Below are 24,340 nucleotides of genomic sequence, written 5' to 3' on the forward strand. Positions count from 1 at the left end.
ACAAAGTTGGGATTTATCCAGTTGTGCCTGGCTTGGGTCTGGCTGCTGTGCTCAGCTCCTTCCTGCTGCTGCCCTTGGGGGTGAACCTGTTGTACCCCTCTGGCAAGATGTTCTGCTCCTGGACTAGCTGGGTGGTTCTGTCCCCTACACTCTCTGCAGGGATTGCAGCTGAAGGGTTTTACCCCAGGCCTGTATGCCAGGCCTGAGCTGCGTCTGGAGGGGACAAGGTGGAGTAGGGGGGGAGAGGCAGCTCTCCCACACACTCACTGGGCCTGGGCTAGGACTGGATCTGGGGGTTCCTGGAACGTGACAGAAATTCCTACTTGGTGGGAGGGGCTGGGGGGTACTACGGAGTGGTGGGGAGATCCCAAGGGGGTGAAAGAGGGTCTCACTCATGCTGCACTTGGGCTGGGACTGGTAGATCCCGCCGGCGCAGGGTAGCTGGAAGCTCTCCCACCTTTGGTAAATCTTGAGACTGTGCAAAGTTACCCACTGTAGCTTTGAACTTATGGTCCTCATGCCTCAGCCTCCCAAATAACTAGGATTAAAAGTGTGACCTGGGGATGGGGAGATAGCTTGGTGGCAGTATAAGTGTCTGCCTGGTAAGCGCAAGGTCCCGAGTTTGATTCCCAGTACCATATGCTGTGCTGGCCCCAGAACCACATGTGGTGGCACACACCTGTAATCTCAGCACTGGAGAGGCTGAGACAGGAGGATCATTAGAGTCTGAACTGTATAGTGAGACTCTATATAAAATTTAAAAAATTTAAAAAGCCTGAGCAATTAGATCTGGCAATCTGAACATCTTTATGTATAATTATTGGCCAGTCTTATTTCCTGTCTGTGAGATCCTTATTTCCTGTGTTCTGGTCATTATCTTTTTGGGTTTTTACTTTTTTTTTTCTTCATTGATTGTGTCTGTCCCCAGTGTATAATTTATTTTTCCTTTCATAATGTCATGATAAACACATTTTTAAACTTTTAATGTGACCAAATGTAAAAATCTTTTTTTTTTTTTTAACCATTTGTGCTTTTTGTGTCTTGGTATCTGTCTTTTCCCTATGATTATAAAGAGTATATCAATGATCCACTATCCCAGAAAGCAGAGATGGAGAGCTGAGGACTGACTAGATCAGACTGACTGTCTGATTTGGAACCATTGATATATACCATTGATATACTCTTCTATATTCTCTAATAAGAGTTTCAAGGGCTTCATCTTTGTATTTAATTTTGGAATCTATTTCTGTATATGGCATAAGAGAGAGATCTCTTTTTTTTTCCTAGCCCAGGTTACTAATGAGCCTTCCTGTCCTCCCTGAACTACAGAGCTACTTCTTGACTTAGGCGAGAATGATGCATCTGGAAAACCTGATAAAATGTCTTCTGTTCCTGTCTTTACAAGTGAATTTTTACTTCCCAGCTTATCTCTGTTTTGCACGTCTCCAGAGCTTGGAGCACGAGAGCCTGTCAGTAGGGCTTTGGTATTTTACTCCCATTTGTTCCTTAGCTTTCCTGCTACCCACAAGAGCCCACGATGCTATAGCATGGGTTGGACTGGAGGCAGCAAAATATATCTGTGAGTTTGATATTTCTCCTGCTTCTGTCACCACAGATTCTCCAACTTTGTATTGGGAACCATGACCTGTTTATGAGGAGGAGGAAAGCTGATTCTTTGGAAGTTCAGCAGATGAAAACGCAGGCCAGGGAGGAGAAGGCTAGAAAGCAGGTAAGCAACACCCTGTTTTAACTGCTGATGTCCCTGCTTGGTCAGTCGTGGCCTAGGAAGGAAGGGAGGGGTGTGGGCCAGTAGAAGTCATTTCGCCATGATCATCTTGCTCTTATTTTATCCTGTTGGATCTTCCCTAGCTGATACACAGCTGGTGGGATGTTAGCTGCAAAAATGAGCAATAAATTCTAATAGCATATCTAAAAGAAACATCTCGTCATTGGTATAATTACATTAAGTTAAGTGTGATTAACATAGATTTGGGATGTGGTAACCAAGTGTACCCTCTTCTCTCCATACACTTAGCTATCTTCCTTTTTGCATACTTCCTTTACCCAGCCTTCTCCTTTTCTAATTAGACGGTGATGGAATAGATGGCGGCATTTCAGTGCTCGCTGCTGGAATACTAATTAGACTCAGGCCACATGTCTCACTGCGGGTCAGGCTGGGCACGCACCACCTACTGTGGGAGGTGCCAGGGGCACCTATCAGCAGGCTGGAAGAGCTGCATCATTGCTTTCTGCTTATAGACTTGCTTTACTCCCAAAACCCACACACCTAATATGGACCTCACTGCTGAGAATATCAATTGTGTTTTGAGGTGAACTGCTAGATAGAGTAACAGTAGCTGCGGTCGGCTGCCCTCAAGACTGGCAAGCTCAGAGGTATAATAATTAGTTTGAGTGCTGTTGTCTGATTTGGAACCCAGAGAGGCCGACCTCCAGCCTTGGGATTTAGAATGAAATGCCTAGTTTGATCTAGTCAGTCCTCAGCTCTCCATCTCTGCTTTCTGGGATAGTGGACCATTGATATGCTCTTTGGGGTGCTTTGGGATGATGGGATTGGTTTTATTGGAAACAAAAATGCTAGGGGAAAAAAAAATGCTAGGGAGCCAGTGTGGGGTCATAGTGGCAACTTCAAGAAGAGCTCCCTTTGACATCTTTCTCAGTAGAACAAAGCTTAGAACTGAGAGATCTGAAATTGTCAAGTAGCATGCAGGCCTCTGGGACTTGGCAAGAATAGCTGAACACCGCCTAGCCTGTATTCAACTGCCTAGAAGGCAAGTGGCACATCCATGGTATGTGAGCAGCTAGAGGTCAGGGCCTTCATGGCCCAGTAGCACAGTGACCTTGGAGTTACATCTGACACTTAAATTTGGGATTCAGTTTTCTCATCTATCAAGTGGCACTAATGCTACCTCTTTGTCTCAGGTAAAAGACCTATAATGCCTGAAGCCTGGGTCATTCTTGTTGTAAACGATAAACTGCTTTGCAGATAAAAAAACTCTTTGTTATTGGGGTGAGATCTCAGAAAGTATATGGGAACTGAAGAGGGCTGCCTGGGGCTTTTTTTTTCAAGAGGTGAATAATAGAAATGGAAATAATGTAATGGAAATTAGGAGACAAATTGTCCAAGCTTTTCATTGACCTGCAAGAGGAAAAGCAGAAATTTTTATAGTATTTTATTGCTTGTCTGTGCATTGTTCTTTAATGTTCTGGTGCTTTTCTTTTTTGTTTTGACTTCATATTTAGAAAAAGCAGCAGTCTTAGAAATCTACTAGAGTTTGGGAGAAGATTAAAACAAAAAAGAAGTAATTAAATGTGCTTTCATTACTCAAGGCAGAAAATATGCAGTGGTCACTTGTGGCCTCTGCCTTCTGAACTCTGTTAGTACCCTGTGATCACAGGGAATAGCGCTGTCCTAGGCGTGTTCCCCTTATTAAGCCTGGCAGGTGGCCCAATTAACACAGTTATCCATAAGGCAGGGGAGACAGCAGGGACATGGCGGCACGGCTCTGTACTGTTGCCTTAAGGATGGGGGCTGTGTTCCCTGTCTGACTCCGGAGTTGCCTCTGTGTGGGGCCCTGTGAGGCTGTGCTGTGGCTGCTGCACTCCCCCCCCCCCGCCCCGTGAAAAACTGTGTGGAAGCCATTGATGCATCACACACAGTTCCATCTTTTCCATTGGGTAGAAGCAGGAGTGGAGCTGTTGGGGATGAGATCAGAGATGTGTGAAGGGTCTGTGCAGATTAGAAATGATGAGGCAGCTCATCTGACCAGATGAGAGCTTCCTGTGTGCTGCCTCTCAGGGAGGAGGAACCTGTGTTGTGATCTGTCAGCCACAGGGCATAGCTGTGTGAGGTTTCCCAACCGCAAGGGGTATCACAAGGTCACTGTTGCTGTACACCTCATGTGGAAACGTTCCTTTCTGTCCAGGTGGATGCTGAACTTGGTGTTTTGTTCTTCATTCCTTTATTCACTGCTTGAATTTTTCCCAAGGAGCACAGCTTCCCATTCTGAGACTGGGTTAGAAGGACAAAGGGTCAGGGCAACAAGAATGACCCAGGCTGCCAAAAGTAAAAGGAAGAGAAAACCCCCTAAGAAGAGGCTCAGCAGACTGGTTGGGGGGGTCTTAGGAGGACCATGAGTCAGTGCCTGTTTCTGGTCACCCACAGATGGAACGGCAACGCCTCGCCCGAGAGAAGCAGATGCGGGAGGAGGCTGAGCGCTCGCGAGATGAATTGGAGAGGAGGCTGCTGCAGATGAAGGAAGAGGCAACAATGGCCAATGAAGCACTGGTGATTTCTGGGGAGTTAGGGTCCCAGAATGTTATGTGGGGACTTCTGTGAATGAGCAACATTTGCTTAGATATGCTTTATTTCAGTTGGAGGCTAAGGCAGGTAGATCGTGAGTTCAAGGCCAGCCTGGGCAACTTGGTGACACCCTGTCTCAAATAAAAAAGTAGTTGGGAATGTAGCTCAGTGGTAGAACCTTCCTGCTTCAATCCCCAGTACCATGCACAAAACCTGTCATTGCTGGAGTAAGGGATGTAACTCAGTGATAGAGTGCTTGCTTTCTACATGTGAGGCCCCAGGTTTGATTCCCAGCACCACAAAACATCTGTGCTGACAAAAGCAGATTTAGGTTGGATGCATGTACAGCAAAACTCCGCTTTGACTTTGTGGTTGCCTTTAAAACTGCTTCTCAGTGTCAATACTGCTAATATCTGGGGCTGATCATCTGGGGGCTTTGCTCTGCATTGAAGGATGGTTTGCAGTGTCCCTGGCCTCTGCCTGCTAGCTGCTGGTAGCATCACCTCACCGTCTGTGACATTCACAATGTTGCCAGCCATTCCCACAGGTCTCCAGGGGTGACAAACCCTCCTCTGGTTTTGAACCATTGATTTAAAGAGCAGGCAGAGTTTATGTTGTTTTCTGCCTCAGAAAACAAGCCTCAGTTAAAGTGAGTACCCAAAGAGTGTTCTTTCGTAGTCCCCATGGATAGAGCCTCAAGGATTCTTGTGAATAGTTGGGGGATGTGACTCGTTATCTGTTGCCAGAGGTTCCCTGAAACGATATTCAGTGACAAGGCCAAGGAGTCTGAGGCCACTGCTTGCTTACCTGCTTGTCTGAGTCCAGATGTGGGTGGGAGATGGGCACTGTTAAGAGCATGCTTCCCTCCAGATGCGGTCAGAGGAGACGGCCGACCTGTTGGCAGAAAAGGCCCAGATCACCGAGGAGGAGGCCAAGCTCCTGGCGCAGAAGGCTGCAGAGGCTGAGCAGGAGATGCAGCGCATTAAGGCCACAGCCATTCGGACAGAGGAGGAAAAGCGCCTGATGGAGCAGAAGGTATTGGAAGCTGAGGTGTTGGCACTGAAGATGGCTGAGGAGTCGGAGAGAAGGTGAGGGGGTGCTTTGGACATGGGAAGCCTACCCTGTTCTGAAGCACAGCTGAACACAGGCGTCCTCAAACTGCTCCCCATCTTCTGGGTGGGAAGGCTCCTTCCCTTCCAGGCCCTTGTGACCGGAACTGTTGAAAGAAGAGTTCTCTGGCTTCTGTGCTAAGACCACATCTCTCCCATAGCCAGATTCACAGAAAAGCTACTAAGTGTGTCCACAGATTTCTTTTAGCTAAGGAGATACAAAGAGGTCTTTTGCATTTTAAAAAAATGCACTTCTTTTCCTTTTTTATTTAGGAGAGATGTGAGAAAACAGCAATTATTTATGTATAAGGAAAATTAGGAGCCTGTAGCCTTCTTTTTTTTTTTTAATTAATTTATTTATTTAGTGTGTGTGTGTGTGTGTGGCCAGCTCAGCCCACCAGGGGGCGGGGCTGGCTGGCATGTGGTGCTGGGGATCGAACCACAGTCGCTGTGCTTTTGCTTAGCTTGTTGTAAGTAGGTGCTTTAGACCACTGAGCCATCTCACCAGCCCCAAATACTTTATTTTATTTTTTTTTTTTTGCGGAACCAGGGTTTGAACTCAGGCCCTTGCGCTTGCCAGGGAAACACTTATTCTACTGAGCCATCTCCCCAGCCCGCCTGTAGCCTTCTTGGCAGATGAGGAAAGAAAGCTGCAGTCCTCTTTCTGACTAGGATACCCTAGCTCATGACCAGGTTGAAGTACGGAAGTGTTGTCTGTACTTTTCAGAGACTATTCTAGGCTCTGGGTTGTTCTAGTCCTGCAGCCTTCAGATAAACACTGGGACATTCCCCACAGCATCTGGTTCTATTGATTTAGAACATTTGAATTGGGCTTCTAGCAACTAAGGTGATTCACTGTAGTTTCCTCACCATTCTTTGCTTGTCATTCTGAGAATATAGTTTTCTTGATGCCTGTCCTGCCCAGCCCCTTTCTCTGTGTTGGACACATCCTCTGCATGGGATGGATGTTGGGCTAGGTGTCCCCTAGCAAGGGTCTCATTTGTGTTCAATGATCAGGTTTGTCTTTCTACCCAAGAACAGTACCTTTTATGTTCTGGCCTTTGCAGTCCAACGTAAGAATGTTGACCACCAGCACTTTGCTTTGCCCAGCTTACTTTTATCCAGAAACAAATGAGAGCATTATCTCTCTCCCAGCACCGTCAGCTTTTGCAGAGACTTTGTTGTTTTTGAAACAGCATCTTGACAAATAGCTCAGTAGATTAAAGTGCCTGCAAGTAGGCGCAGGGGCCTAGGGTTCGATTTCTGGGCCTGCTGTGCTGACCCCATCCTCGGGGTACTCTGAGATGGTGATTGAGACTGGGCGTGGTGGAGTGCACCTGCAATCCCAGCTCTTGGGAGGCTGTAAACAGGCGGATCCTTATGAGTCCAATCTAGTAGTGAGACCCTGAATACCCTGTAGACCCTTCCCTAAAATACACATACACACGCAAAAAAAAAAAAAAAAAGAAAGAAAGAAAAGAAAAGAAAAAAGAAAAGCAGAGAAAAAGAAATAGCATCTTGGCATGTAACTCAGGCTGGTCCCAAATTTTGAGAGTCAAATGATCCTCCTGCCTTAGCCTTCTGAGGAGATGGGACTATAGGTGTGTAGCACTGTGCACTAAAGCTTGCACAGTTTCTTGTTTGGCCCTGTTCCACCAATGTCCCTTGTTTTCCAGTCTAGATTTACCAGTTGAAATGAAATAATACCTAGGAATATTACTCTTGCTTTGGGCAGTTCTGGCTTCCTATAAATGGCCCTGCCCCTACTGTCCTTGTCTGACTTGTCAGAAGACATCCTTGAGGTAAACCCAGCTCCCTCCTCTCTTGGGATGGGGTGGGAATGGGAATTGACTCTCTTTACCCATCTTTTGTGAAACTGACAGCTCCTTTTTTTACAGGGCCAAGGAGGCAGATCAGCTGAAGCAGGACCTGCAGGAAGCCCGTGAGGCAGAGCGAAGAGCCAAGCAGAAGCTCCTGGAAATTGCCACCAAGCCCACATACCCGGTGAGCCTGGGCAGGGGCTGCCAGCCTACTGTTACTTTAGACCTGGTAATTTCCTGTTGCTCCCAGTCCTTGCAACAAGGCCTTTTCTAGCTCCCAAATATTTTTCTTATACTAAGTAGTATGGTCTTAAATTATCCTCAAAAGAATTCGCTCTCTAGTTCCCTAATACTTAGGTGAATATAATCTACTATCAGTAGAAGTAGTATCAGATACTTCTACTGTCTACCATAATTATAGTTCTGGGAAGGGATTGACTTGTCTACCTCAAGGTGAATTATTTCTGTAGAAGAACTAGATTTCAACCTCAGTTTTGGGACAGGTAGACAGAATTATGATAAATGGGATTTCAAAATAAACAGGAACTGCCTCCTTTCCATTCCACTCTGCAAATGTTTGGTCCACTTAATACCACACAGTTGAAAGTTTATATTCAGGCAGGTGTGCACAGGTGCCTAGAACACAGCCCAGCCTGGGGGTTAGGAAAAGCCGAGTTGAAGAGGAAGCAGGGACTGGTGAAGCAGGAAAGAGATGACAGGGTGTTCTAGGCGAGGGCACAGGTGCACCCTGCAGCACAGACATGTGGCCATTCATACACGCGGCCCAGACAGACACTGTACATTCACATACACGGCCCAGGAACACACTCACTTCTGCACACATGGCATATTCACACGGAACACAGGAGGCATAAGCTACCTAGGATGTGGGTTGGAGAAATACCAACTTTGCTATGCCGTGTATCATGGTCATCAGTTACTGGGTAACAGCACCCCAAGTCAAGTGGCTCCCGACAACCATTTATTATTACCTCTCAGCATGGTGGCTTGGTTGGGCTGATGTCCTTGCTTGGGGTCTCTCAGGTAGTCGCAGACAGATGAGAACTGGGAATGGAGTCTAGATTGTATGTTTGAGACATGTGTGCATGTTTAAAACTTATACAGGGGGCCATCAAGATAGCTCAGCAGACTATGCACCTGCTTAGGCAAGTGCAGGGACCGGGGTTTGATCCCTAGTACCTCATGCTGTGCCGGCCCCACCCCCAGGCATACTGAGCCAGCCACCAAGTCCACGCGTGGTGGTGCATGCCTATAATCCGAGCGCTGGGGAGGCTAAAAACAGAAGGATCACTACTGTGAGCTGCATTGTGAAATCCTTTACCAAATACATAAAATAAATAAATAGATAAATAAATGAAACTTACACTGAAGCAAACTTTATACACTGCTCTAACTTTGTTCTTCTTGGCAACAAATCCTGAAGGAGATCATCCATACCATTTTAATCACATCTGGTCCTGCTTTCTTTTTTCTACAGTTTTGAACACAACCACACTGAACATCCCTGAATGCAAATCCTTGCATATACATTGTGCTAATTGGTAGAGGAAATTGTCATAAATGGAGCCGTAGGGTCAGATGCTCTATTTTGGTTCCCTTAAAAGACGTTGTTATACCAATCTGCTCTCAATCAGTGGTGCAGCAGCCAATACTCATCCTTTTTGGAATTTTTTATGAAGTGTAACATAATACGGAAAAGTGCCCAGATTATAACTGTGTAGCTTGCTGAATTTTCACGGACAACACATACCCATGTACTCAGCCCTTGATCAGAAAAAAAAATTCATAGGACTCCAGAATCCCCTACTCAGCACCACTCTGACAGCCTCCAGACATCCTGCTTTCATTGGCTCATATGAAAGTTCTGAGGCTCCCACCCCTTCCGAGACCCCGCCTTAAAACTCAGTAAGGGATCCGAGGATCAGAAAGTTTGGATACAGCAGAAAGAAGATAGAGCCAGAAGGGCCTTTACTGTGTAGAGTTATGGAAAAGATCCAGTACAGAGCTATGAACAGAGTTTTAGGGGCTGTGAAGAAAGAGTGGCCTTCCACCTACAAGGGACCTGGAAAGGCTGCAGTGAGAGCAAAGGGTTTGAGAAGGGTCTTGCAAGAAGGGTGGAGCTTAAGAGATGGGAAAGCACCACAACTCAAGGAATACTAAATAGCACTTATGCCTTAGTAGGGCAAGTAATAGAAGAAACTGGGGAGGCAGATTAATGCCATACTTTATTTTTATTTATTTGTTTGTTTATTTATTTATTTATTTATTTTGCGGAACCAGGAATTGAACTCAGGCCCTTGCACTTGCCAGGCAAGCGCTTATTCCACTGAGCCATTTCCCCAGCCCCAATGCCATACTTTAGATGACACCTTTTTCTGGGATGAGAAAGTCCCAGAAAAAATCTAGTGACTTCATGCTGTGCTTCATTCTCGGTACTTCATGCTGGACCCTGTCTTCTGAATTCTGGCCCCTTGGCGTGGAACCTGATGGAACCTTGCTGGTCCAGAACCAGTCCCCTACCCAGCTACCCATACAGAGGCTGCGGACGGCCAGCACTCTGGCTGTAGCTTCTTACCTGGCACCCTTTTCCTTCTGGCATGTTTTCTGATTGTAGCCGAATCAGCATCTCTTCTGGAGTGTCCTCTCAGCCCTCTTGGCCTCTTTGCTCCTTGGCTCTAGTGTTTGCCTGTTTTAAATGAGTACCTCTGTTTCCTGGGCAAGACCTTCAAATGCCTAGAACCAGAGACCCTGTCTTGTCTCCCCATTCCTAGCTCCTACTGCAGGAAATAGGAATTTGCTAAATGAAAAAGTGAGTGGGGTTGATTTGACTATTAGAAAAGTTAAATTTATAAGAAAACAAATAAATTGACTGGATTTTGGTTTAATCACATCTACTACAGACTGGGAATCTGTATTTTAGGGTTTTTAAGCTTTTGTCTCATTTAATTTCTACTAACTAATAAATATTACACTGACATCAAAGGTAAGTTTTAGTGTTCCCTTTTTGGGGGCTGTTTATCTGGGCAGCATTGAATGTGGAGGGCATGTTATAAAACTCAAATCTCCTAATTCTGAGCTTTCTCACTGATAGCCTGTGAACCCAATCCCAGCACCAATGCCTCCCGACATACCAAGCTTCAACCTCACTGGGGACAGCCTGTCTTTTGACTTCAAGGATACAGACATGAAGCGACTTTCCATGGAAATAGAGAAAGAAAAGTATGTTGTCCTCTCTGGCCTGCTTGGGGCAGCTGGGAACATGAGTGAATGACTCTGAGCCTGGGGACACAGAGGGTCATGACAGAGGCCTGTTGCTAACTCCTGCAGAGGTTCGCTCAGTTATCTCCCACTGAAGGACAAGTTTCCTATTTTGAAATTAAAGATAGTGCCTAGCAAGCACAATGTCCTAAGTTCAATTCCTGGTACCAAAAATAAAAAAAAAAAAAAATTAAAGAGGACCAAGGATGTAGCTCAGTTGCATAGTGCTGAGTTTGATTACTGAGTTTGATTTTCAGTACCAAAAAAAAAAAAAAACCTAAAGGTAAGAGCTTAGCAGTCAGTATGCTAGGATGAAAAGTGACATTTAATTGGTGGCCTGGAGTTTATAGTGACCCAAAACTCTGAAGAATGGAACTAGGTTGTCAGGGGACTTCCAGGCAGTCACACTGTTGGTGCCAGCTACTAAGCCACAGTTTCCTAGTGATGTTCCGTAAAAGCTAGGGTCAGTAGTACTTCCTGTGTCTAGAACAAAGGTGAGACAGAAAAAAACAGGGGCTTGAGGATGAAGAAAGCTAGTGGCCAGGTGAGGTGTACACTGTGTCAGACAGCCCTCGGCAGAGCCCCTGCTTGGCCTGGGTTGCCATTAAGGTCAGGAGAAGTGTAACCAGAGATGATGAGAGTCCTGCTACAGGGGAAGGCTAATCAAGGGCCCCCATCCCCAGAACCAGAGGTAAACAGATTAATGGTGCCAAACGGTTGGCAGAAAATAATCACACCAGCTACCACAGACTGTTTTTCTATGTTAGAGTGTTTTAGTTTTTGTCTCATGTAATTCCTATTAACAAATATTACATCAAAGGTAAGTTTTAGTTTTCCTTTTTTTCGCCCACGTACTGTACTAGAGCTTGAACCAAGGGGCTTTATACTGAGCTACATCAGTCTCTTTTATTTTTTTCAATATTGAGACAGGGTCTCCCTAAGGCACTAAGTTGCCCAGGTTGGGCTCAAATTTGGGATCCTTCTACCTCAGTCTTCTAGTCTTTGAATCATAAGCAAGTCCTGCCATGCCTAGCTTTAGTATTTCTGTTTTATAAATGAGAACACAGACTTAGTTTAATGAGCTCACCCAACATCACACCACTGACAAAGAGCAGACCAGAGGTTAAAACCTCTCCCTGGGTGGTTTCCTCAGGATAACCTTCTAAGAAAGTGCCTCCATGGAGTCCAGCCTTGGCCACTGTAAGACAGGCCGTATTTTTCTTCAGGCTCCCATACTGAGGTATACATAAGAAGTGGTAGCCTAAGCTGCTGGTGGTAGTATCTGCTAAGTTCCTTCATCTAGATATGTCTGTGGTTGTGATCACTGTGAGGCTACAATCAGTTCTGTGCCCTGCTTTGTTGTAGTTTACATTTTCATATTGTTTTAGTGTGTTCAGAGTACTATAACAAAATACGAGTGGCTAAGTGGCTTATAAGCAACAGATACTTATTTCTCATGGTTTTGGATTTTAGAAATCCAAGGTCAAAGCACTGTCAAACTCAGTCTGGTGAAAGCCCTCATCCTGGTTCATAGACAGTACAGTGCCTTCTTGCATTATTATCACGTGGTTGAGGGGACTTTCCAGGATCTGTTTCCTAAGGACAAAGATCTCATCGTGAGATCCTTGAGTCTTTATGGTCTAATCATCTTCATCTCTGGACGCCCTCACATTGGTGATATGACTCCGGAGAGAGATAAACATTCAGCTCATAGCACTTACTTATTTCTCTTGCTCATGTTGTCAGAACCTATAGCCTGGCCATGTTAATGCCTTCAAAAGCTTCCTTTATATTTGTGTTGAATTATTTTCTGGCCATGCCCCATTTAGTCAGACACTTTACAAGTAGATTCCAGATTGTCACCATGATAGTTGTTGCTCAGTGTGTGTACCTACAGGAACACACTCCACTTCCTCGTGAGTGAGCTTCTGTCATCTGTAAGAGTTGAGGTTTGAGTACAAGTGGGAGTATGATATGACCTGTCAGAAGAGATCATTACTGCTCCAAGGACAGTCAAGACAAGGACAGTATTTTGGGTGCCAGAAGGCTTATTCCATGTGCCATTTTGTACAGAACTAAAAGTTACCTGTGACAAGTGGTATTTGCTGAGTACTCTGGGATTTTACAGAGGGATTTCCTATACTTTAGTCCTCACCACAGTCCTGGAATCATTATCCTAATTTTACCAGTGAGAAAAGAGACTCCTAAGCTCCCACAGGCTATGAGTGGCCCAGGCACTGGCTCCAACACTGAGCACACGTGGGTCACAGAGCACCTCGACCATGCCTCAGTGCTTGCCTGCCCCTTGATGCAATGTCCTCTTGCATAGAGTGGAATACATGGAGAAGAGCAAGCATCTGCAGGAGCAGCTCAACGAGCTGAAGACTGAAATTGAGGCCTTGAAACTGAAAGAGCGGGAGACAGCTTTGGACATTCTGCACAACGAGAACTCGGACAGGGGTGGCACCAGCAGCAAGCACAATACGATTAAAAAGGTACTCTGAGTGTCTTGGCTTTTGCTGATCAGGACATTCATTAATGAAATGTGAGGTTGGCATCTGGTTTCCTCAGAAGCTGAATCATTAGACTGTTGTCATTTTTTACATGTACTTAGCTGGGGAAATTTTTTACCTCCTGCCAGAAAGGAAATTTAATCTGCCAGTGACCATGAGCCCATTGGCTTGATGGAGGTGGAGCTTGTATTAAAAGCTCTGATGAGATGAACCCCTGCTAGAGCACAGTTTTTGATCCATCATTGAGCATTAAAGCAGTTCTACATTTAAGCCAAAGGGAGTTATGCCTAAGGGAGCTGCCTTGCATAATGTGAAAGCATAATGAAGACGAGGCTGCCCATAATGGAGTCCCCTCCAGTCTTCTTGTGGTTGTTTTACTTTTGTTTGTTTCTTCTTTCTTTCTTTTTCTTTCTTTCTTTTTTTTCCCTAGAAATGGGGATTGAACCTAAGATCTCACACCTGCTAGGCTACATCCCCAGTCTTTTTTTTTTTTTAATTAATTAATGAATTGTGACAAGGTCTCACTATCTAGCCGCACTGGCTCTTAGTTTCCATGTAGCCCAGGTTGACCTTGAGTTCATGATCCTCTTGCCTCAGTTTCCTGAGTGTTAGGATTATAGGTGTGTGCCACCATGCCTAGTTCCTATTTTTTAAATTTTATTTTAAGAAAGTTATCTAGGCTGGTCTGAACTTGGAAGCCTCTTGCTTCAGTAGCCCCACCACCATCACCACCAGTGGCTGGATTCTAAGTGTGTGCCATTACACCCAGCTTCTTTTTGTGTTAAGTGTCATGGACTGTACAATCTTGTTCTTGATTGAGAAGCCATATTTTAAATTTCAAGCTTTTTTCATACTTCAAAGAAAATATCTAGGGGAGCCTTAATGTTTTTAAAAGTTGGGTCTTCACTTATGAGGCTCATGGTATCCTACCTTTCCCTCCTGATATTTAAAGCTGTTGGCATTTCAGAGACTGCAGTTAGAGTTAAATTCCACATCCACTATTAGCCCAAAAGTATAAGTATCTTATTTGGGGAAAGTAGAAAGGTCCTTTCTGTCCAACCAAGGCTATGCTTTCAGCTTATAGCCAGGGATCAGATTATGCCTGTGAAAGAGATGTTATTTAGAGACTGGAGAGATAGTTCAGCAGCATAAGCGTCTGCCTGGCAAACACAAGGTCCTGAGTTTGATCCCTGGTATCACAAAGAGATGTTACTTAGATTAAATTTAGATAACTATTTATATGGTTCAGTTTTTACCCTTTACCTTAGTTTTTAAATGGTCTCCTAGTTTAAGGACTATCTCTTTTCAGTGGCTAAACTGTGACCAGAAACCCCAAGAAATCTGTGCCTCATTGCCCATTACTGATGGGTACAGTAGGGCCCCCCCACTTTTTTCTCTTGTCTCAAGTTACAATTGGCAGTGGAGGGAGAATTCCTTTAATAGTGTAACTTAGAAGGAAAAGCATTCCCATATTCTGTGTTCTTCTTAACCTCTGGCTTCTGGCATTTCCTGGATTTCTCTTCCATAACAAAGTTACTAGTTAGCAAAAGGGGAGTTAAAGGGAGGCCTCTATCATTAAACAGAGGGATGACTGGGCCAGTCAGCTGCTCAGCTCTTGAGGAAGATGTTTCAAGCCCCCTATCCCTGCCCTTTAATACCTGGGCAGCAGGAGCAGCCTTCTCTTTGCCACTGCTACTCTGGTGGTGAGTTGGGCCCTGAGCCACAGGAGCCTCTTGCTGAAAACTGGAGACATAATTTCAAGTCATAAAAGCAAACAAGTCACTTATAATTTCAGACCTATCTGAGCATTTTGCAAATGGCACATGTGACATTGTTGATATCACAGGGTGTGTTTTTGTTTTTCTTCATTTTATTTTGCTGGTTTAGCCTCAAGCCCAAGGCAGAAGACCTATCTGCATTTGAGTCCTCAAAGTAGGTTATTCCCAGGTACTCTGTCTGTGGTGATGGTCCTGCCCTCTGTGATACTAACCCGTGCATGAGCTTGCCTGTCTCTGTCTCCGGGCACGCTGCAGCATGCTTTGACCAAGCGCAGGCGTCCATCCTGCGGGGCCAGGCCAGCCTTCAAGGCCCAGAAGGCTGCCTCATGCCAAAAAGCATGTCACAGCCTGCAGGACTGGTTGTCCTTCCCATCTTGTGTTATTGTTGGGCTGGGAAAGGTCATGGCTTATTGTCCAGTCAGGTGTGTCTAAAGGTCCTCTGTTTTGGTGGTGTACTCCTTAGATAAATAACCTTAGCATGGAAATGGGGCCAATTTGGGTGCTTCTAAGACTGGTGTCTCTCACTCAAGATCCACACCTGGTGAGCTCTGCAGATCTGTGGTCACACCTGTCAGCTTCTGAGCACAGAAGGGAGGAGCTGCCAGGCATATTCATTTTCCCTGGGAGCTTTCCCATTCTGTGCAACACTCCTTTTGTTTTCTACAGCAAACACAGAGCACAGGCTCTCGTTGGAGAGAGCCAAGGTTTATCATCTATTCCATGGCTCCTTAAAGGCTTTCTGGGCTTTGGCTCAGTGTGGAGTGGTTGTGAGCAGGGTGATTCCACTCTGAAACAGTCCTGTCCTGGGCACCAGGGAGATGAATATTCAGTGATTGTTGAGTGATTAATTGAACCGTGGCTGCATATTGTTCCAACATGCCTGGACCCTGGAGAGAATTTATTCTTCCCATTAATAAAACAACATTCCACCTCTGCTTCTTGCCTAATCCCTAGTCATACCTCTGCCAATGAGCCGAGCACCATCTGACAGGGGTGTGGAATGCATTCTTCCAAGTCCTCGCTGAAGTCAAGGAGAGTAAGCTCATTGGAAGCTTTCTACCAAAAATGAGATATGACATAAGATAGATTGTATCTATTATTTTTATTCATTTTGGGTTTTTTTCAGACAGGGTCTCCCTTTATAGTGCAGGCTGCCCTTGAACTCATTATGATGCTTAGCCTGACCTCAAACTTGTGATCCTCCTGCCTCATCCTTTCAAGTGCTGGGATTATAGGCATATGCTAGTATACCTGATTAGAATAGGCTGCATTTATGATCATTAGCCCAGCATGAAAAGTTAGCTATTAAAGTTCCAGATAAATCTTTAATAAGATAGGTCAGAGCTGTTAGTGATTCTAAGAATCCATGGCGTGAACCCCAAATGGGGTGTGCTTTAAGCCCTGTGGTTAATGGACTCCTGTTTCTTCATTTCTCGTGCCACCTTCATATTGATACCCTAACACTGAGCACTTGGAACTCTGAGCAAGGCAGTTAGGACCTTGAGAATGGTCAGGCCAGTAGGTCTTCCCCAAAGTGGTGGTGCCATGTCCATGGGTCCACCGTGGTTTTCTGGACTTTGTGGTTAATACCATGGCGAGCTGAAAACCTGTTTTGTTTCAGCCTATGCTATTATTTGTTCCCTGCATAGGTCTCTACATTAAAACCTGATTGTGTTTCCTCTTTCTTTGTCTTTATAGTGATTCAGGATGTTTAACACCTTCAAGGTCCTAATTTTGAATGTCAGTTCTCATTGAATTGTTACTACAGAGAAATGAAGTTTCACTTTTCAGTCACGTTGGTGCAGCTCCTGGGATATACAGCAATGGGCCCTGTAAGAACATTTGGTCCATGGTAAACTGAGTGTACAGTGGTGGGCCTAGAAAATTGCATTACCCAATAAGAGCACTGCCTTATTGTGTAAGCACACTCTGTGATATTTATTGAACAACAAACCTACCTTACGACACTTTTTTTTTTTTTTTTTTGAGACAAGGTCTCACTATATAATGGTGGCTGGCCTTGAACTTATAGTGATCCTCCTACCTTAGCCTTGAGAGTGCTGGGATTACAGGCATGTACCACCACACCTGGTTTCAGTGACACATTTCTTGTACTGTGTCCCTATTATTAAGCAACATATGACTGTTAATGGAGGCATTCATTCATTCATTCACTGTCTTTTCTTTCTTTTGAGGGTGGTGGGTGGTCTGAAATAGGTCTTGCTATCTGGTTCCGGCTAGCTTTGAACTCGTTATATATCACAATCTAGCCTCAAACTTGTGACAATCATCCTGCCTCAGCCTCTCAAGTTCCAGGATTACAGGTGTGTGCCAGTATGCCTGGCTTCACTTCAGTGAACTTGTTTTCAAAGCAAGTTGCTAGACTATATTTAATGAGGAATTCTCATGCTGGGGAGATGGCTCAGTAGAATAAGCACTTCCCTGGCAAGCGCAAGGGACTGAGTTCAATCCCTGGTTCCTCAAAAAAAAAAAAGCTCATTCATCAAAGGTTACTAAAATCATGAAATTGGGTTTTAATGCAACAGGAGTTCTCCCAGTATCAGCAGATTAAACAATGCTAGCATTTGCTGTACATGAAGTTTGACAGATGTTTCATTTTCTAAATTTTAGCAGTGCCTGTGGCCAGGACTGACGCTGAGCCACCTGCTTGTGTAGGGGTGGTTCTGAAGTCCTGCCGGCTGTAGTCTGGGCCGATGTGAACCTAGCCAAGGAGAAGTGCTGTTTCAACTTCAGAAGCGTGGATGTTTATTAGCTACGTGTTGAGGGCACAGCTCCATCTATAATGTTTGGGGCTGAGAGCTACGAGAGCTGATGGTAACCTGGAGACTTTCCAGTGTCCTGCTCATTAATCAGAGTGCAAACTGCCTGCATTGGTTTTTGTTTTGTTATAATGGTTTTTGTTCGTAGATTCTTCAAGAATGGATCTCCAACTACTCCTATGTAGTCTACAAGAATTCCTCCTTGCTTTCGGTACTCTCTGCTTCACCTAGAGGACTAGGGTCTGATGTGGTCTGAGCAATTCTCATGGATACTACAGAAAGCCAAAGTTAATTCAAGGAAAAGAAGTTCATTCAAAGGGCATCCCTTGGGTGACCACAAACCCTTAGGAATGGCAAGAGGCGGAACTCTCTGGTTGTCTGAGGTGCTGCATCCTGTCTCTAAAGTTGTTATTCTCTTAAGAGTTAGTAAAAAAGAGTTAGTGTCCTCACCTATGAAAAACGAATATAAACTAGTACCATGCACCTGTAGTCCCAGCTACTTGGGAGGTTGAAGCAGGAAGCTTGCAAGTTAAGGCCAACCTGGACAACTTTTGAAGATCTTTCCTTTAAAGACAAAACAGGACTGGCCAGACAGTTCAGAGGACTAAGTGCCTGTTTAGTCGAGCGCAGGGACCCACCCTGGCACCACATCCTGCACCAGCCCCACCCCTAGGCACACTGAGCTAGCCCTTGAGACTAGGCATGGTAGCGCACACTTGTAATCCCAGCACGGGGGAGGCTAAAAACAGGAGCATCACTATAAGTCCAAACTGTGTAGTGAGGCCCTATACCAAATACATAAAAATAAAAATAAAACAGAAGGAAAAAGAGAAGAGAAAGAGGGGAGAGCGAGAGCTGTGTGTGGCTCAGTGGTAGAGCACTTGGCTAACGTGTGAAACCCTGCATTCAATCCACAACACCATGCAAAAAAATGTGGGGGTGAATAAAAACAGCCCCCCCTCCAGGTTAAATGAGGGAATGCCTGTGAAATACTAGCCCCGTAGGGGTTTAACAATATAAAAAGAAACATCTGGGGCCTGGAAGATGGCTCGCTAGAATAAGCGCTTCCCTGACAAGTGCTAGGGCCTGAGTTCAATGCCCATTTCCACCAAAAGAGAAAAAAAAAAAAGAAATATCTGCCTGCTAGCCCATGGTAAGGGAGGAAAGTAGGCATCAGGAAGGCATGATGGGGTGCACTACCACATGTGTGTGCAGAGCTGGTAGTGAACATGTTCAATTAGTTGTATTAATTGCCATGTGATGGTGATAGAAGCTTCACTGGTTCCTTGGGTTTGCAAGAGTATATTTTCTTCTCTTGCTGATTTATCTCCCCACATTTCCATTTTTCCCAACTGATGATCAGTGTAACTCGTTTGACGTTTGCATCTGAATCAGCAGCACTAGTGATCAAAAGCCACCCTGGGGAACCTAGATTTGTTTCATTCTCAGAGGGAAGGACACATGTTCCTGGCATGGGAGCCTCTGAGGGAGGGGAGCAAGTCCAGCCATCAGAAGGGGTGGGCGTCACAGAGGTCTGAGTTTGAGCATTTTGCCATCAGAGCCACCATGCTGATGAGCCACGAAAGTGGCAGCCCGGTGTGGTTTAGCTATGTTACGACACCCTGAAGGTGCAAGTGTGGTCTAGGAGTATGTCCGTTGTCCACTCCCAGGTTTTGCTGCTATCCCCTTTTAAGACACTGATTTTAGTCTTCGGATCCTGAGCTGGTCTGAGTGCCAGCAAACAAGCCATCAATTTTGTGCCTGTGGTCTCTGAGGGAGCACAGGATTTCAAAAGAAATCGACAGATGAGAAATCATGGGGGTTGTGGAACCGAGAAAGCTTGTTTCATTAGTAGATGGTTTGGACTGTGTCCAGCCGTGGTTCCCACTGGTGAGGGAATGGGAATAGCAGAGCTTTCACATTCATGGAATGCCCTACCACCTCTCCTAGGTCGGGAAGACATAAAAATCCAATGTCATCTCCAATTTCTGCCGAGTCCCCTTGGAGATGCAGGGCTGGCAAAGTGAAGCAGAACACTTTAGACACCCAGCAAAGTGATAAATCTCAGGAAGAGATTGAATATGCGTGAAAGGCATCTCCCACAATTAAAACAAGCGCCTGAAGCCTCCCTGGTGACCTCTGGTGTATTGTCAACCTCAAAGGCAGCTGCTAAAACAGTTTGTATTGAATGTGGGCTTCATATGTCCAGCCCACCTTAAAACCCAGTGGGCTAAGAGGGTCTGCTTGCTTTGGAAACCAGGCCTCACCTGATAGAACATCTTTAGCCGTGACATAAAAGGCAGGCACACGCTCCTCAGCTCTGGAGCCCACCATTTGAGAGAGCAGAGAAGAAAGAAGCAGGGGAAGTGGAATGAGAGCAGCAGGGCCACCCGTAGAACCCCCAGGACAAACTGCAGTGACCTCACAGATTCTTCTCGACTCTCAGGCCCCATGGGGAAGCCCGCTGACAGTGTTGGGAGTCCCCAGCTGGTCTTAGGAGTGCTTCCCTGGGAAGTTCAGCATGGGCTCATTCCTGAAGGCCATTCTTCATCCACATGCACACAGTCTGTGGGTGTCTTGTAACTGTTGAGTGCTTACAGCTTCCTTGTTGGTGGCAGCTCTCGAGATAGAAGAGTCTACTGACCTCATTTCCAGAAAGACAGACCCAATCCTGGTTTTGCTGGGGAGACTTTACCCAGTCAAGCAGCTGTTCTTGGGGAGGTGTCAAGCCTACAAACCCTGCCTTTCTGGCCTAGGATGTTTTATGACTTTTTGGAAGTGCCTGCAGCCATTATTGGGTCTTATTTGATGCAGTAAAACATCCCATTTGGCCCCTGGGCTCTGAAGATCTGTTTCAGCATTGCTCTCCACGGGCATCTGATTTGTTGCTGCAACAGTGGAAGGAAAGAGCTGGGATGCAGACTCATTCTGCGGGCTCGGGGGTTTGTTCTTATGAACCTGCCATGATTTCTCTTTCAAGATGGGCGATTTAAGATGACATCAGTATATCTGGACCTCTTTCCTGAGGCTCTCATCAGTGTTCGATAGACACCACTTAGTTTCCACCAGCCCAGTGAGGTGAATCAGGCCAATTAGTCCATTTATCAGGTAGAGGGACAGAGTAGTGAAAGGCCCCGCCAGCATCACAGGGGCGGCTGGAGACATAGGCAGACATTTCCAGGCATCTTCCTGCTGCTCCAGGTCCCCAAAGGATTAATACACAAAAGGGTCCCCTGAGCAGATTTCTCTCCAGAGCTGATACCAAGTTGGATTTGTTCGTTAGGATAGATGCGGCCTTTCATGCCACCTCTGGTTAGGGATAAGTGCATGGACAGCTCTCTTCCATGCACATCACCAGATGGCATTTGGGTGCAAGCTGTCACTAGTAAGACTGCAGAGGAGCTTAATCTGTCCACTTTATAGCAGCAGTCCCTCTTCACTAACCCTTCTTCCTCAGCTCACTTGGAAGAGGAAATGTTTATCACACTCCGAACCAAAGATTATGTTGGAATTTGCTGCTACTGGATTTGGCTGTCACCTTTCTGCTCCAGAGTCTGCTTCCTCCTTGGGGATCCTGGAGCTCCAGAGAATCTGCATGTCCTTTTGCATCTCCTCCCTCCCCCACTCCTTGGTTTTCAATATGTAGTGGCAGAGAGGAAGTATAATGTGATTTTAGGGCTTGCATTTCAATTCCACTGCATTTTTATGGGACAAGCAGAGTCTCAGCGCCAGGAGTTATTAGGTTAGTATCTAAAATGGGTTCAGCACTGGGGACCTTATTGTTTATAATGAATTATCCTCCCCCCCATCTTTCTCTTCCCTTGGGATGAGTGGATTGAGGCAGGGCCTCCAGAGACTAGTTGAAGGAATCCTGGTGCTCTGATTAGTTTTGTTCTCTCAGCTTAATTGTAGAGCTTCCTTTCTCTTGCCACTGATAGCCGAAGTGGTTCTCTGTCCTGCCTACCCCTCCACCCTCTTTTGCTTTAGGAACAAGATTATCACAATGCGGCCTTGTGAATCAATTTTCTCTCTGTACTGATGAAAGTGTAATTCATTCTTAATCAAGCAGCCTTACTGCTGCAGGCTCTGTGCCGGAATACATTTAGTCACCCTCCCATCACTTTGGGAAACAATCCCTCCAAAAGGACTTTTAGAGGAGAGCTGGACTAGGAGACTTACACGGGGGGATTCCAGCAGGGGGCGCTCTCAGGAGGGATGCTGGGAAAACCCTAGTAAATGAGAGCCATCCATGTGGGCCACAGGTAGGGGAGCCTTGCCACAGGGGCTTTCCAGATTTGCTGTCTCCAGCTCCTAGGTCCATTTCTCTCAAACTTCTTGCTGGGCTTCCTGTCACATAGCAGTGAGCTGGAGCTAGCTGCATCTGCATGCATGCCTGGATTATGGATCCCCAGCTGGGTACTAGCTCTTTTTCCAGGGAGGGGAGGAGCTGCTGTGTTTCTAAAGTGATAGAACTGAATCTGAACCGGTTTAGATTGGGTGGATGTTGCCATTTCTGTTACATCACACACATTTTGGGGAACAGGAGGAGGCCATCTGCCAAGTGGCTTCCTCTCCTGCCTGCCTACAGCCTGGTTGCTGTCACAAACAAGTAGCCTTTTGATGGAGCAGTGGGTGGGAGGAAAGGTGACTTTGCCAGGGGTGGAGTCTTTTGATGCTGGACAGGAAGGAGGAGCCAGGCCCCCAAGGGTGGATCAGAGGCCCCTTAAGATAAAACAAAGCCTTACAGATCTGCTGCTGAGAAAGAAAAGGAAGTCTGTCTGGTCTCTTCAGAATGGAATTGGATTAGTGACAGACTTGAACAGCCGGCTCAGTCAAGAGAGAACTTAATTCCTCCTGTATTATTCACACGACTGATTCTAATCAGATGTGAAGAGACAGCTGGAATAGAGCAGTGGGTCAGCCCAATGACTGGTGAGGAGACTTTATGTTCTTTTTGCCATCTTTAGGGAACTGGTGAGAACACCTTGGGGTGGACACTTTAAGAAGGGCCCTTGTGGTTTCTAGGCTTCCCAGAGGAGCTTGCCTGACTGCCAGGACACTTGTAACTGGTCTTGTGTGAATTCAGTGTGAGTTCCTGTTTTAGTTACTTTCTCATTGCTGGAGCAAAATACTGGATACTCACAAGTTAAAGGTGGAGAGGTTTATTTTAGCTCACAGATTAAAGAGGTTTCAGTCCATAGTCCACTGGTTCCAGCCCAGGGTAGCAGAGCAGAAACAGTTCATGGTGTGGCAGGCAGAAGGCAGTAAGTTTTCCTTCTTTCTCTTTTTATTTCCTCCAGGCTATAAGCCTATTTCTTGATGCTGCCCGCATTCAAGGTGGATTTTACCTCTTCAGTAAATCCATTGTCCATGCCCAGTACTATTTTAAACTATTCAGTGGACTAATCCAATATCCCATCCATGATCCAGTCCCTTGCTAAAAGATCTCATGAGTACATGAGGCTTTGGGAGGACATCCAGATAATATGCTGTGGGGCTGGTGAGATTAGCTCAGTGGTCTAAAGTGCCTGTGTAGGCAAGCTTAGGCAGGCTCAGGGGACTGTGGTTCAATCCCCAGCACCACATGCTGCCCCAGCCTCGCCCTCAGGGTGGGCTGAGCTGGCCAAAAAAGAAAAAAGAGGACAACCGGATAGTAAGCCATAACAGTTCTGAAGCACAGTGTGTAACATGTATGGTCACTAATCATATTTAGTAGAACTCCACTCACTTGTCTACAGAAGGAGGTCTACCAAGCTAGGCATGGTGGCACATGCCTATAATCCCAGCACTCAGGAGTGTAATCCCACAATCAGCAGGAGGATTGCCCGAAGTTCGAGGCCAGCCTGGGCTACATAATGAGTTCAGAGGCAGCCTGAATTATAGTGAGACTGTCTTGAAACCACCACCACCACCACAACTACCACCACCCCACCAAAAAAAAAAAAAAAAAGAGGGTCTACCAGATCAGGGGAGAGTGATACAGCCACTGTCCATAAAAGCCTGGTGGTATGCCCATATCTGAGCCTTTTCAGTTTCATCGCCTGCTGAAATGCAGTGTATTTGAAGAGCCCACACCCTGCATGTGTGGGGTTACTCCCTCCTGGGGATGTCTGGGGACAGGGCAGGCTGTTGCTATATTGCCAGGAGCACAGGCATCTTGGCTTAGAATTTCCATGGTGGGTGGGACTCACTAGATTCTTTCAATTCTAGATTCATAGTGCAACATGGGAGTAGCTGACAAGCAGAGGTGTCACTGTGCTGTGCAGAGAGAGCCAGGTCAGTCACCAAGCAGCAAATGGACCCAGTGCTGAGCTCATGCACCTTCGGATATCAGAGAATCACAGGGAAGCTAGGAAGCTTGTTAATTTATTTTCATGAGTGGAAAAAGAAGACCCATAAAAGCAGCTCATTTTATGAAGGGCTAGCTTTGTGCCACTTCCTCTGAGCCTTCACCTTTTCCTTTATGAATACTTGCTGCCTATAGCAATGCTATAAATGTGACAGCAGGCTTTCAGGCATGGGCCCTATTCTAGTTATAGCAGGTGGCAAAGGGCCCACAGGTAAGGCAAGCCTACCCAGTGGTATACCTAGCAGGAAGTACAGTTGGCAGAAGCTGTTAGCAGTGCCCTGAGGGAAGAGCTTTCTGCTCTCTAGCAGACCTCTTTCTTCCCTGAGGCTGGCAGGTCCCCTGAGCTCCTACCTGAAGGAATGAACCCCAAAGCTTCTCCTTAAAGGCCTTT

The 24,340-nt window shown here is 45.8% G+C and overlaps 1 protein-coding gene across 4 annotated transcripts in view; it reads left to right on the top strand.

The window, feature by feature from the left end:
* Nf2 (neurofibromin 2) overlaps positions 1 to 24,340 on the top strand; it is a 106,327-nt gene that overhangs the window by 76,511 nt on the left and 5,476 nt on the right. The window contains exons 10-16 of one of the 4 annotated variants that reach the window (XM_004628055.2): positions 1,616 to 1,729; positions 4,184 to 4,306; positions 5,192 to 5,409; positions 7,329 to 7,434; positions 10,363 to 10,490; positions 12,859 to 13,024; positions 14,930 to 14,989. In XM_004628055.2, coding sequence (XP_004628112.1) covers positions 1,616 to 1,729; positions 4,184 to 4,306; positions 5,192 to 5,409; positions 7,329 to 7,434; positions 10,363 to 10,490; positions 12,859 to 13,024; positions 14,930 to 14,965 — 891 coding nt within the window. In that variant the 3' untranslated portion in view covers positions 14,966 to 14,989. Of the gene's footprint in view, positions 1 to 1,615; positions 1,730 to 4,183; positions 4,307 to 5,191; positions 5,410 to 7,328; positions 7,435 to 10,362; positions 10,491 to 12,858; positions 13,025 to 14,929; positions 15,259 to 24,340 lie in introns of those variants that run through there. The other 3 variants (XM_004628053.3, XM_023711340.1, XM_004628052.2) reach the window with 3 other exon arrangements.

The sequence above is a fragment of the Octodon degus genome, unplaced genomic scaffold, assembly GCF_000260255.1.
Source record: "Octodon degus isolate 3935 unplaced genomic scaffold, OctDeg1.0 scaffold00021, whole genome shotgun sequence".
NCBI lineage: Eukaryota > Metazoa > Chordata > Mammalia > Rodentia > Octodontidae > Octodon > Octodon degus.